The sequence below is a fragment of the Coffea eugenioides genome, chromosome 11 (assembly GCF_003713205.1).
Source record: "Coffea eugenioides isolate CCC68of chromosome 11, Ceug_1.0, whole genome shotgun sequence".
In the NCBI taxonomy this organism is placed as follows: Eukaryota; Viridiplantae; Streptophyta; class Magnoliopsida; order Gentianales; family Rubiaceae; genus Coffea; species Coffea eugenioides.
Genome location: NC_040045.1, coordinates 42,683,744 through 42,695,911, shown reverse-complemented (window position 1 = coordinate 42,695,911; position 12,168 = coordinate 42,683,744). Strand labels below are relative to the sequence as shown.

General features: G+C 37.3%; 2 protein-coding genes across 6 annotated transcripts; one reads left to right on the top strand and one right to left on the bottom strand.

Annotated features, from left to right (window-relative positions):
* Positions 1-910: 910 nt before the first annotated feature.
* Positions 911-6,903, bottom strand: LOC113754080 (probable inactive purple acid phosphatase 1). 3 transcript variants are annotated; one of them, XM_027298410.1, is made up of 13 exons: positions 6,628-6,903; positions 6,346-6,536; positions 6,149-6,240; positions 5,886-5,952; positions 5,657-5,779; positions 4,735-4,827; positions 4,319-4,448; positions 3,684-3,765; positions 3,205-3,337; positions 2,753-2,958; positions 2,535-2,660; positions 1,665-1,974; positions 911-1,373 (listed from the first exon to the last, which is right to left on the bottom strand). In XM_027298410.1, exons 2-13 carry the CDS (start codon positions 6,511-6,513, stop codon positions 1,053-1,055), a joined length of 1,851 nt encoding a protein of 616 aa, XP_027154211.1. In that variant the 5' UTR covers positions 6,514-6,536; positions 6,628-6,903; the 3' UTR covers positions 911-1,052. The 3 variants fall into 3 exon arrangements, with proteins under 3 accessions (XP_027154211.1, XP_027154213.1, XP_027154210.1); XM_027298412.1 differs by having other exon boundaries at positions 6,346-6,524; XM_027298409.1 differs by having other exon boundaries at positions 6,346-6,903.
* A 1,548-nt stretch (positions 6,904-8,451) lies between these two features.
* On the top strand, positions 8,452-11,688 carry LOC113754475 (phosphatidylinositol/phosphatidylcholine transfer protein SFH13-like). 3 transcript variants are annotated; one of them, XM_027298909.1, is made up of 9 exons: positions 8,452-8,536; positions 8,842-8,903; positions 9,573-9,689; positions 9,890-10,006; positions 10,504-10,608; positions 10,689-10,738; positions 10,820-10,919; positions 11,091-11,189; positions 11,538-11,688. In XM_027298909.1, the coding sequence occupies exons 3-9, from the start codon at positions 9,663-9,665 to the stop codon at positions 11,577-11,579; spliced, it is 540 nt and encodes a 179-aa protein (XP_027154710.1). In that variant the 5' UTR covers positions 8,452-8,536; positions 8,842-8,903; positions 9,573-9,662; the 3' UTR covers positions 11,580-11,688. The 3 variants fall into 3 exon arrangements, with proteins under 3 accessions (XP_027154710.1, XP_027154709.1, XP_027154711.1); XM_027298908.1 differs by having other exon boundaries at positions 11,481-11,688; XM_027298910.1 differs by lacking the exons at positions 8,452-8,536; positions 8,842-8,903; positions 9,573-9,689; positions 9,890-10,006 and adding an exon at positions 10,310-10,397 and having other exon boundaries at positions 11,481-11,688.
* Positions 11,689-12,168: the final 480 nt, after the last annotated feature.

Here is a 12,168-nt window from a genome sequence, read left to right as displayed (position 1 = left end):
AACAGCTAATACTGATGTGGAAATTGTCCGAAATGATGATACTCGACTTCTAGCTTCTAATCAGCTATCCAAACAAAGGAACTTGCTGGAGCTTAACTACTTTCCAAAAGGGATTGCACACAATCGCAAAATTGCTAATTTAGCAATGAAAGTAAGAGTGATTCATGAAGTAAATAGGAAACTCTCTGCCCCCACACGCATAAAAATCCATATTTAAGTGCACTATATTCTGAGCTGTGAAGCTAATGTGCAAAGGCAGAGGAGATTCAGATGGTGGGATTCACAAGAAAAACGTACTAAATCAATCCATGAAAGAACTTACTCCAAAAGAAACACAGATGTTAAAAAGATTGAGAACTGACCTCGGCTGCGGTGGTTATTCAAGCGTCTACTAAAAGGGTCAGTCTCAATCCTTAGGAGTCCGTGACGTTTCAAGTTGAAGGAGCATTATAAGGTGATAAGAGTTTCAGTTCAGTGTACTGTTAACTTTTTAGCATTGTGAAGAAACTCGGGGAATCTTCAAGTGAACATTCGAACAAAAGTGTCCCTTGTCTGAATTCTGAAAACGACATCTAGATTAATGCAAGAAAGCCATGCATTATGGGGTTTATTTATATTAATATTGCTCTTTCTATCAAGAATTACAAGAAATATGTTGAGCGTTTTATGGGAGTCTATCTCCTCGAGGTTGGATTCATGATGCAGGGCTTTGTGAATAAAGGACTCGAAATTTAATTAATTTCTAACAACAATATATCAATACCAACATATATAAATAGTCCGTGCAATGTTTGCAAATTAATCAACAAACTTAAAAAGAACAATTAATATAAGTTGTGTTGGGTCTATTAGGAATTTGGGACCTATTCCAATTTTATTTAACATCATGATTATGATAATTTCCGCAGACTAACTCAGTAAGTATGGCTGTTTTGATACATTATCAGTAACTGCTTCCATACGCATTACAACGCAGGATTGAAATTCCTACAAGAATTCCCCAATCTAGGAATGTTTATGATAAACAAATTCAACCTGCTTTCGACTTCCATCTACAGAGACCTAGTGGCCAGGGTTGTACTCGGGCAGCTGTCCACCGTGCACGCCAAGATGTCTCTGTAATCGCGGGAGATCTTGAAGGAATCATAAACTTTGCCATCTCTGCTTTTTTTGTACTCAAACAACAGATTTGAGTGATCAAATGCAGTCAATTTTACAAATCCATGATCAAAGTCCTTGAAAATACTCCATGCAGTCTGGATGCCAGAAAATTCAGAATCAGTAACGCTGGCTCCTGCTCCTCCCGCAACCACATGAATTGTCCCGTTCAAGGCACCCTTGTATGAGTGCCTCTCCTTGTTTGTGCAAACATTCTGTTGGAAGGAAGGCAGTGATAGAGATTGCATTACTCCAAGGGCAAACCAACAAAAAGATCAGAGCAGATGCCCATTTATTTTTCATGTAGCAGTACAACTAACTTAATCAATGATCCTATATATTGCTCTTGCCATTGAGACTCAATTACTGGAAGTCTACTCTGCTCTTTGGGATTCTTTATACGACTCAAATCGAGCAAAATCTCTTCTTTTTGTTGTTTTTATAGAAAAAAAAGGCGAAAACATCTATGTGCATGTGTGAGAGCATCGTTCTTTTAGTAGGAGTACCTCGTAAACAGGACACGTCCTTTCATAATTATGAACATGACCAAAGATGGCAATATCAACTTTATACTTCTGCCAAAGTTTTTCAAGGCTCTCCCTTCCCATTGGTTCTGCAAATGATCCTTCATTAGCATACCAAGCACATGAAGAATAGCCTAGAACTCGATGCGCCAGGAAAACTAGCCACGGCTGCTTCTGTCTATCTACAGTGGAAAGGCAGTGCTCAATGAATTTATATTGCTCTGATCCCTTTCTCCAATCGTGTTCTGTGTCCGCTATGCAAAACCTGAACATGCCATAGTCGGTAGAATACCTGACAAAATAATAAAGCAACAGTTTGGTGTCAATCCTGCGACACCTACCGCTTTTCAGAGTATTTAGAAGTTTACGTAGTACATGAAACGTATGATGAGGACTCTACTGATCTATAACTCTTTGTATTCTTTATGCTACATTCTAAGAGAGAAAACGTGTATATCCAGGATAAACTCAAATGTGATACTTTGTAGTTAAAAAGCAATCAACTAAACAAGGCCATTAAAGCTAAAAACTGATGTAGAAGGTGGCCTTTTTTTTTTTTAAAGCGAGATACTAATGTGATGTAGGCAACTTCACATAGCCGACAAAGTGTTGCAAAACACCAAGCAGAGTCATTTCCTTTTTTAGCCTTTTTTTTGGTTGGGGGGGGGGGGGAGGAGGGGTTTTTTTGGGGGTGGGGAGGGGGGAGTTACATAACCTTATGGATAAGAAGAGAACGGTGAATGCTGTAGACATGCAAAGCGTCAATTATGAAACACCACCAACAGCATTGAAATTGCTAAGATCTGAATGGTTATTTTATTTCAAGAAAATCCTATATACCAATCCACTTACCAGACCTTGGCTCTATTTTCAGCCGGAAAATAAAACATGTTCTGAGCCAAGACACCACATTCTCCTCCTGAATCTATGGTATCATAGAATGAACCTGATCCAGGCCAGTCGCGCTCGTGATTTCCACTGTGTAGACAAACTATTAGCATGACCCCAGAAAAAGAAAACAAGAAAAACAAAAACATGCTCAACTAGTTCTAGGACTAAACAGAAAATACCTTGCAATCATGTAAGGTACTCTTGAAGCAATTGGCTCAATCTGAGAAGTAAATTGATCCCACTGGGAGAGATACCCATTGGCATAACATATATCTCCAATGTGGAAGACTATATCAATGTTCATCAAGTCTTCAATAAGCTGCTTTGTCGTGTTAAGAGATCCTGGTTGAAAATCGTTGTACTCATTAGAGCCATCAGCTTCATCCTGCAGTGCAGCAAGTGAGGAGAGTTTGATACTGAAGGAGGTCATATCTGAAAACAAAGATACGTAAGCTTGAGATAAGCTGACACCGAAGCTGACAGGCACATAATATGATATTAACCAAATTGCAAGCATTACAATCTTTTTACATGCCTTGAAAAGAAACAAATATGGTTGAGAAAAAATAGACATACTTGATGACATAATAAAGAAAAAGATTTAAAGATTCTTGTTTCAAGAGTTTCAAACCTTTCCCATATCACCAAAGATGACAACACGTTGGAGAGAACTTTGCCCAGGATAAGGTGATGCTCTAAATTGGTACATCTGACTCCAGATATATGTGCCATTGAACATTCTATGCCCCAGCTTGTAGGTGTAGCTGCAAGAAGGAATAAGGAGGTCACTGTTAAGTAATTGAAACATAAAAAACATATAGTTCATTTTTTCTCATATTTTCTGAAGGCTCTCGAAGTTAACTTTGATCAGATGCATTCAAGCCATAACATTAATTTTCAATTACATGAAGTTTAACTAGGAGATGTTATCAATGTAAAAGAGGGAGAAGAGAACTAATGCATGTTAATAGGTTAGCAACTTTTTTATTTAAACAAGTGAACCAAAAGGTACCATCCACTTGTGAAACAGATATTTAAAGCAGTCAAAAGAGAAGAAAAAATTTTGACAAAGAACCAAATTTTTTGTTTTCATAAGAATCTATAACCTACACTAAATTGGGCCACAACTCCTTCAGAAAACTAGTATGAATGAATCCAGGGTCACGCCAACCAACAGTTCTGGCAGGAGCACCTGCAGAATTTGACATTACCAATGAATATCCACTGCAAACTTAGTGGGACAGAGTGCTAAAAGTTGACTATTTAGCTGCCTATTGGTAAAGCACAATATTATTGTTTGAGGATGAAGAAATAGACAGTTACAAAAGTTGAAGTCCTGAAATCAATATAGAATGGTAAGAACACTATCACGCTATTCAAGGAAAATTCAAGCTAACTTAAGATCAGCATGCATGCTATAATTCTGCAACAGCTTGGACAGCTGCAGTCTGCAGATTACTATTGGTGTTGATCCAGAAAAACTTTAACTGATGCTTTCGTCATACATAAGTGCATGAGTGAGCTGTAGATTTTAATGTACATGCAGATAGCAGTAACCAATTATTGGCAATGCTTTGGTCATGCATGTGCTCATGAGTTTGTTGTACATTTTGATCAGATTAAAGTTAAATATGTCCTAAAACAGGCATGGGAACATATACTAAAACCATTTGTTTGGTCAATATCAAGAACGATTATTTCCATATAGTACATAGGTCATAAAAGTTTGAAGGTGTGTAACGCACCACACATGGTGTTATGGTCAAAAGTCAACGAAACTGCTAGAGAACTTCTCTGTTCTTCACCTTGCAGACCCCATTCTACGAAAGGTTCTGCTTCATCAAGTCCATAACCACTTGTCCATGTCACAGTCATCTAAGCATCATTTCAAACCATAAGCATATCATAAATATGCTAGCTAGCTAGTTAGAAGATGTCATGAATATTAACAGACGTTTTGGTCCTAGAATAAGCATTTGCCAGCAAAAACTGACTCAAAGATTTGGCATGTGCAGGAGGCAATAAAAGATAGAGGTCGGCTGTCATTAGTTGAAATGCTTTTCTCGATTGATTTTTACTTTTACAACTTCATTTCCTTTTTCGATGACACAAATAGCCAACATGAAGGCGTGTCATCCACTGTAGAAAAAAGTAGACTTACTTCATTCCATTGCTTTCCCTGTGCTAAGCGTGGGTAGACAGGAGCATTTGGATTTGCAAAGGTGATTGTATTTGAGATGGCAACTAGCTTTGGCTGTAATTAATAAGAGAAAATTGCAACGAAATAGAAACTGATATTAGAGAAGAAACAAAGCAAACTTTTATCAAATAAGGGGAATTGATGCACTGATACAAACACACATGCAGACCAAGAGAGAAAGAGAGAGAGAGAGTAAAAATCTACTGGAAATCAAAATAAAAAGAAAAGGTATAAAACAAATGCACTAGCTCTCTTTCAATACCTGCTAACGTTGTATCACAAACCCTTCATTTCTGGTCCTTAAATGAGAATTTGGAAAAATGGATGATTTAGAGATTTATTACTTAAAACACGAGAACATTAAACTAGTTGAGTGAAAGAGACTCTAATTTGGAAGCAAGTTCCAACCAATTTGCATGAAGAGCAAAAGAAATGGTAGATATAGTACCTTCATCAGAATGAAAAAAGAAATCAGAATTTTAGTATCAAAGGTCATAACTATGGTGCCTAGGTTCCAAAATCTTCTTCTTATCACAGCACTAGCCTTTCTCTTGGTTTTAATTATGGCCAGGAGTGACTGCCTTAGAAAGTCCACTCATTATCAGATTCAAGTGGGAGTGCTATTTCATCTACTTGGGTTAAAAAATAAGATACACTCAATATTCCTTATCATTGCAACTTTTGCACATAGAAATTTTTGGACGCAGATCATATCTAGGAAGAAGAAAAAATGCGATTTTCTCAAAGAATCAAGAATATTTCCCATATGTCCTTGAGGAAAAATACAGGTCAGGGATGAAAACATCTGATAGAAGAGATAAGAAATAGAAAAAATTGTCAGAATTACATTTATTAAGTCAAGGGAAAGAAAAATCTGGCATACTTTTAATAATCCACCAGAAAATAGAGCAAAAGAGAAGTCGGATCTCTGGTTGATCAACTGAAGCTTCAATGATCCTTCTCCTGTTTTCTTGTACTTGGGATTTGTGTAATTGGCATACTGAAACTGTATAGCAACTGATAAATCAGTTTTGACAGCAGATCTAACCCCGGGCTAAAAGCATGTCTATAAAGATAAGAAAAAACTTCCAAGCAAAAACAGAAGACCAAACCTTTATTGGTGCTGTACATAATACAGGTGGAAAAGTTCTAGGATTGTCAGGGAGGCAAATAGAAGCACTGCAAATTATGCACATAAAAAGTTCAGTTTGCTAATTTCCTTCAGATCAAGTGCGAGATACATATAGTAAACAAGAGTCCACTTGAATCTCTAAATTGACTATATCCACAAGATTTGGGGTAGCACTGGAGAAAGAACAGGCGCTATGGAGGAGGAGTCTTGAAGTTAGTCCAACAATAAACGAACTTCTTATACCTGAAATTGGCAGGAGAAAAGACTCCAATCCAATCATCAATTGACGGATTGTTAATGCCATACTCGAGAGTAATCCATTCTTTGTTCTGCCCCTGAGATAACGAGGAAATTGCATGTGATTCTAAAGTTTGATTTCATTCCTCAAACTAAGACAAAGCATTTCAGGCATTTTTTTTTCGTTCCTCAAATTAACTTACATTCAAACCAAGAATTAATGGAGTGGCTCTGATATAAGCTCCATCATCAAGAGCAATTACAGCACTACTGATGTCAATCGTTGAAAGTGGTTGGACCCCATGAGACGTCGCCCATTGAAGTTTGAGCAGAGCCACCAAAATTCCCAGCAAGGTCAAGGAAATTCTCATGGCAGCCTAAGCTAAAATAATGACTGAAATCAAATGGTGAGAGGTACTTTTGTACTGCAAATGGTTGAAAATTAAGAGCTTTAAGTTCACAGCTTAATTACGAGAAGGGATTACCATTGACCAATAAAAACGAAGACTAATCCATTAAGTAAACAGGAAACTGCAACCTAAGGAACCCAGAACTTCTATACGCAGGTTGGAGTGCTAGGCAAATAGTTTTCATGTTCTAGTTGGCTTCGCAAGAAACAAGCGAGCTCAAGTCACAGCTCAAGAAATGACTATATCAAGTGCAATAAATTCTGAACTGCAACTTGAAGTTAACTGACAGTGAAAATTGAAAAATAATAGATAATCGTATATTGGGATTCACAACAGATACATAGATAGTCGTAAGAAACGAACTGACCTTATCCCCAAATCCACTTAGGACTCAAGTGCACTTAGTGGGGAGGCGTTACTGATTTTAGAAAATGAGTTGTAGCAGCTGATGTGATGCATTAAGGAGGAGGTAAGTGATGAAAAATGAAAGTCTTTGTCGTTTCTGTAACTCGTGGCGCCTTTTAAGAAACTTTGGAATCTTCAAACGGAGATTCGAGCATAAGTGTTACTTTTTTTCAACAATAGCAAACACAACACACACACACACGACTCAAACCTAATTCCACAGTACACCTCAAAAGCCGATAATCAATGAGGGTACTGAGGAGACTTAAGACCTGAGCATTTGCTCCACTCACTAACGATGTGGGATAGGGAATTTTTGAGGAGAGGAAACACTCGATTGACCTATTTTATTTTGCAGGACACTCAGCTATTATCTCTCCTGTTTTTCCTTTTCTTTTCAACAATAGCAAACACAACACACACACACACACACACGACTCAAACCTAATTCCACAGGATAAGTGTTACTTTGAAGGCCTTATTAACCATATAGACTAATTAACCATATAGACTAAGGGCGGAAGCCCGGTGTCCACGTCGGACGTGGTCGTCCTCTGCGTGGCGAGGCGGGATTGGCTGGATGGTGACATGGCGCGAAGTGATTGGTTGCCAAGTGTGCTTGTTGCACCTGATTTTTTCTCCCCTTCGTTCCTCGTCCCGTCTTTCCTTCCGCCTGTTTAGTGCTACTGTTTTTGTCTGCAGGTGTTCGGTTGGGGTCGTCAGCTGCCTCTCTGCCCGCTGTTCAGGCTCCTCTCTACCAACTCCAACCTGCTTCTTTCTTTTTTTCTCCGCCACATATTGGTGTTGTTTCCACTCCAAATTTTATCTTGGTCGCACCTGATTTTCCCACTGCTCTCTTCTTCGTTCGTCTTTCCTTTCGCTTGTTTTTGCTACTGCTGTGTTGCTTTCTGCCCGCTTCTTTTTCCCTTTTCGTCCACACCCTCAGGCTGTTTCCCTTGGCCTTTACGCTTTCCTTTCCTTGCATTTGTTTCCTTCCACGTGCAACAGATGGACATACTGTCAGAGACTCAGAGTTGGTGAGACTTCCGTTGGGTTCAATGCTTCACAGAACCGTCCTTTCCCCTTTCTCAATCTCTCGCCCATCCTCTGCTTCTTTATTCAGAAAGCCCTCATCCTCTCTTCCTCTTCTTCATATTTTCTCCGAAATGGGTTCGATATTTTTGCTTATTTTGATGTTTTTTTGTTTAGTTTTTGTTTCTTTCTTTGTTTTCTTGAACTTGCAGTTACTCACAATCACATTTTGCTTCTCATAGATTGAGGACAATGGATTGAAAGTCCACGAGAAGGAGAAAAAGAATCAACTTTCCAGGTTGTGCTATTTTCTTTAATTTATTTTTCAATCTTTTTTCCATTTTTACTCTAGGTTGTACCTTCAAATTTTTGTAAGAAAAGTTTCTGATTTCTGATCTCTTGTTTAGTGCTTTAGTTTTGCTGCTGTTAATGATCTCATTTCTACTATATATTGGATAGATAGGGATCTCGTTTTTCTTCTAATAGATTGAGGGAAAAATGGAAGAAAAGTCGACAAGAAGAAGAAAAAAAGATTTAGCTTTTCAAGGTTTGAATTTTTCTGTAGTTTATTTTCCAGCCATTTTTCTAATTTTATTTTACGCTAAACTAGACCTTCAAGTTTCTGCTTCCTTCTCTTTTTTCTTTTTTTTTTTTTGCTTTTTTATTGAAGATTAAAGGTTTTAATTTCTTGTTTAGTTATTTAGTTTTGCTGCTGCTAATAGTCTTATTTTGCTTTTATGTCATATTTTGATTTCTGTTTGGTAGATTGAGGAAAAACGCAAGAAAAACTCACAAGAAGAGATAGATTTAGCTTTTTAGATTGTGATCTTTTTTCCCCAATTATCTTTGCAGATCACCTAAGATTCAGCTTTCAAGTTATATTCTATTCTTTGGTTTCCACAAAGTAACTACGGGTATTATTTCTTAGTTTTGCCTTTTATCTTTACTACTGGCTTCTTAACACGGATGGTTAGGCATATGAGTTATAGATGGTACTGGGAGATCCAGTTTGAATTGTGTTTGGAATAGATATCTTTTGTCATTACTTATCCATTGCAATAGTTGTGACTCTGTATTTAGAGGATGCATACTTTGCATAGAGTGGTGTAGTTGCATTTACAAGTGTCGTTAACACTTACCACTAAATGGCTTATGGGTGTCTGAGTTTTGCAGCAGAACCAAAAGTATTTATGCTGTAATTTGCTTCAGTACAATAATGAGTTTTTTGTTGAGCTTACGATGTCTAGTGTGAGGAAAAAGTGCCTGCCAAAACTGTGTTTATTTAGCCAATCTCTTAACTCTGATTTTTTTTTTTTGCCATCTCACCTTTTGTTCAATTTGTTGTATGGGTTCCAGATTTTTACTTCTTGCTCCATTTATTTGTCTCAAATATTCTGTGCAGAAGGCATTCAATGGAAAATGATATTATTTCTTAATGTTTATGTGCCATCATCCTGTATAAGAAGGAAAGATTTTTATGCATGCAGGGATTGTACTTGGTTCAGAACCCATGATTGCAATGTTTTTTTGTTTTTTCTTTTGGGTATTTTGAGTATCCAAAACTGATTTGGTGTTTCTAATAGGTATTTTGTGTTAAGCTGATCGCTGGTAGTGATAGGAGGGAAGCTGCTTGGATTATTCTCACCAGCTTTAACGCTACTTAAGTTTGTTCTATGTTTAGCCTTTTTCTCCTTAATTTGGTATGTTTAGTCTTTTGATGTACTGTTATTTACTTAATGTTTCTTTTACCATGAGATCCTTGTAATTTTGTAGTCTCTAAATTTTTTAGTAAGAAAATTTTCATTTATTGCAGATTATTTAATACTCGATTTGAAATTGATTTGTTAGCTTGCTTATATGCAGTTTCAATGTATTGATGTATTCATCTTTTGGTTCATAGTTTGTTTCCCAGTGCGCGGTGAATACGAGAGGTTTGCTGCAATGGAACAAACTATTGTTTAGCTGGTACGAGAGGCGGATCTGTTCAGCCACCACAATTCTAGATGTGCAAGGCCTGGTACGCTTGTCATTTTGCAAAATTGGTTGCCATGGGGGCAGTGGTTCGTGATTCGTGTCTTTAGAAAATACCTTACTAGATAATAACATTTTTCCTTTGATTGGTGCCAACTTGTTTGTGCTATATGCGCTGAAAAAGCTTTTCAGCATTGAAGCAACTAATATTTTAGGATGGTATCAGTGTACTGTGCTTTTGACAGAAATTTACAAATTGTTGACTAGCTTGTACATGCTTCCAGTTCCTTTTAAAGATCATTTTTTTACAGTTGCATCGGATACTGTTGTAAATAACAGCAGGGAACTTTTGAACACCGGGAGTTAAAAAATTTTCAAGGACAACTGCTAATCTTTTGGCATCCATGACAAAAATTAACAACAATTACTATCCTGAGGTATTAAGTAGCTCCTGTCAAATTCAGTTTATGGAAATAAATAATTACTCTGTTAGATACAATTATTGGTGAATGTGGCTTTGGTTTTTTCCTGTAATTGTTGCAGACACTCCATCGGATGTTCATTGTTAATGCTGGCCCTGGTTTTAAGAAGGTGCTCTGGCCTGCTGCACAGAAGTTTCTTGATGCTAAAACTATTGCAAAAATTCAGGCAAGGCTGTGTGCTTCTCTCTCTCTTTCTACCTTTACTGTGGCTCAGATTCGATAAAATCACATTGTCCAAATTTGCAGGTTCTGGAGCCTAAGTCTTTGGGAAAACTACTTGAAGCCATTGACTCAAGGTTTACTTCTACTTTTAGGTCGTCCTGTTTGTGAGAATTTCAATTATAGCATCCTGACTTTTTTTTTTAATGTTTTTTCAGTCAATTGCCTAATTTTTTGGGTGGCTTATGCTCTTGTCCAGTTGAAGGAGGATGCCTCTCATCTAATATGAGTCCTTGGAATGATCCTGATATAAGGAAGGTAGGTACATGCTTACCCAGTGTACCCTGTATTTATTTGAATATGTTGTTCAGGTACTTTGATTTATGTTTCATATTATGCTTTAAAGCAAAACCTGATTATGTTTTATTTTTTGGGAGTTTGTGCTACATCACGTCAAGATGTATGACATTTATTGATTCAAAATTGCAGCTTGTATATAATGTGGAAACAAAGTTTGTGAGGCAGATTACTAGAGTATCTGGCGATGACCAGAAAGTTGACTTGTATATACAGACGTTCCCTTTGAAGGTAATTCAGATTTGAAAATGTCTCACAGGGTGCTCTAATATTTACTTTTCTTGCTGCGTGATGTGATGTCATTATGTAAACAGGGAAGAAGTAGTTATACATCAGTAGTTCAATCAAGATTGGATGTAGATGATTCTTGTTCTCCAACTAGAAAAAGTAGCTTCACATTTCCGCGATTTTGTAAACCTCAATCCTAGCTTCACATTTCGTGAGGCTATATGTGCATTAATACAGCTGTCTGCTTTCGTTTTGTCATAATTTTTGCGTTTGCTTGCTTTGCTTTTGTTGCAGTTTTTTCTTTGCTTCGGAGGCATTACTTGCTCTGCTCTATTTCTCCTGTATGAACAGGACTGGATTCACTGCTCGATTGATGCCTTGAGTTGTTGCTGAATCTGTCTGTATTTCACTTTTGTATTTCAAAGACTAGAACAATGGCTTCATGGAGCCCTGAGCCATCATGGTTATCTTACTTGGGAGGCTCGTATAATTTTCATTAATATGCCTGTATAATATAGTTCCATTTTATAGTTCCATTTGATTGTACTCCATTTCACTAATTTCCATTCTCACCAACATTGCTAGCTAAACATTAACTGGGCATATACCACCGCGCACGGCGCGGTGGATACCACCTAGTATATATATATATATAAACACTCAAGTCGATTAATTTGTGCTTGGTATATACTGGGTTTAATTAAACCCAAGTTTTCATCTTTATAGTAATAAATTGACAGTCTTTGTCGTTAAGTACTAGCGTTAGAGAGAAATTAAAGCAGGGAGATAAAAATGAAAGTTCATGGATTGGGTCAAAGGAGGATTGTGGAGGAGTTGCAAGAAAAGAACCAGAAGAATTGCAGGAATGGTAAGAAAAGGGGGACAATACGTTGGGTGATATTAACTCATGTGATATGTTATTGCGGCCTTCATCATATGAATTCCATGTTGAACATATTATTGACAGGCCATTAGACCTTAC

What these genes read in the sequence shown, in the direction of transcription:
- LOC113754080 (XM_027298409.1), bottom strand. Translation starts at nt 6,513, where the DNA reads ATGAGAATTTCCTTGACCTTGCTGGGAATTTTGGTGGCTCTGCTCAAA. An exon ending in TATGTACAGCACCAATAAAG is followed by an intron (nt 5,780 to 5,885) that starts GTTTGGTCTTCT and finishes GTTGCTATACAG; the next exon opens with TTTCAGTATGCCAATTACAC. An exon ending in TTTCTGGTGGATTATTAAAA is followed by an intron (nt 4,828 to 5,656) that starts GTATGCCAGATT and finishes TATTAATTACAG; the next exon opens with CCAAAGCTAGTTGCCATCTC.
- LOC113754475 (XM_027298908.1), top strand. Translation starts at nt 9,663, where the DNA reads ATGTTTAGCCTTTTTCTCCTTAATTTG. An exon ending in TTCTAGATGTGCAAGGCCTG is followed by an intron (nt 10,007 to 10,503) that starts GTACGCTTGTCA and finishes TAATTGTTGCAG; the next exon opens with ACACTCCATCGGATGTTCAT. An exon ending in AAACTATTGCAAAAATTCAG is followed by an intron (nt 10,609 to 10,688) that starts GCAAGGCTGTGT and finishes CCAAATTTGCAG; the next exon opens with GTTCTGGAGCCTAAGTCTTT.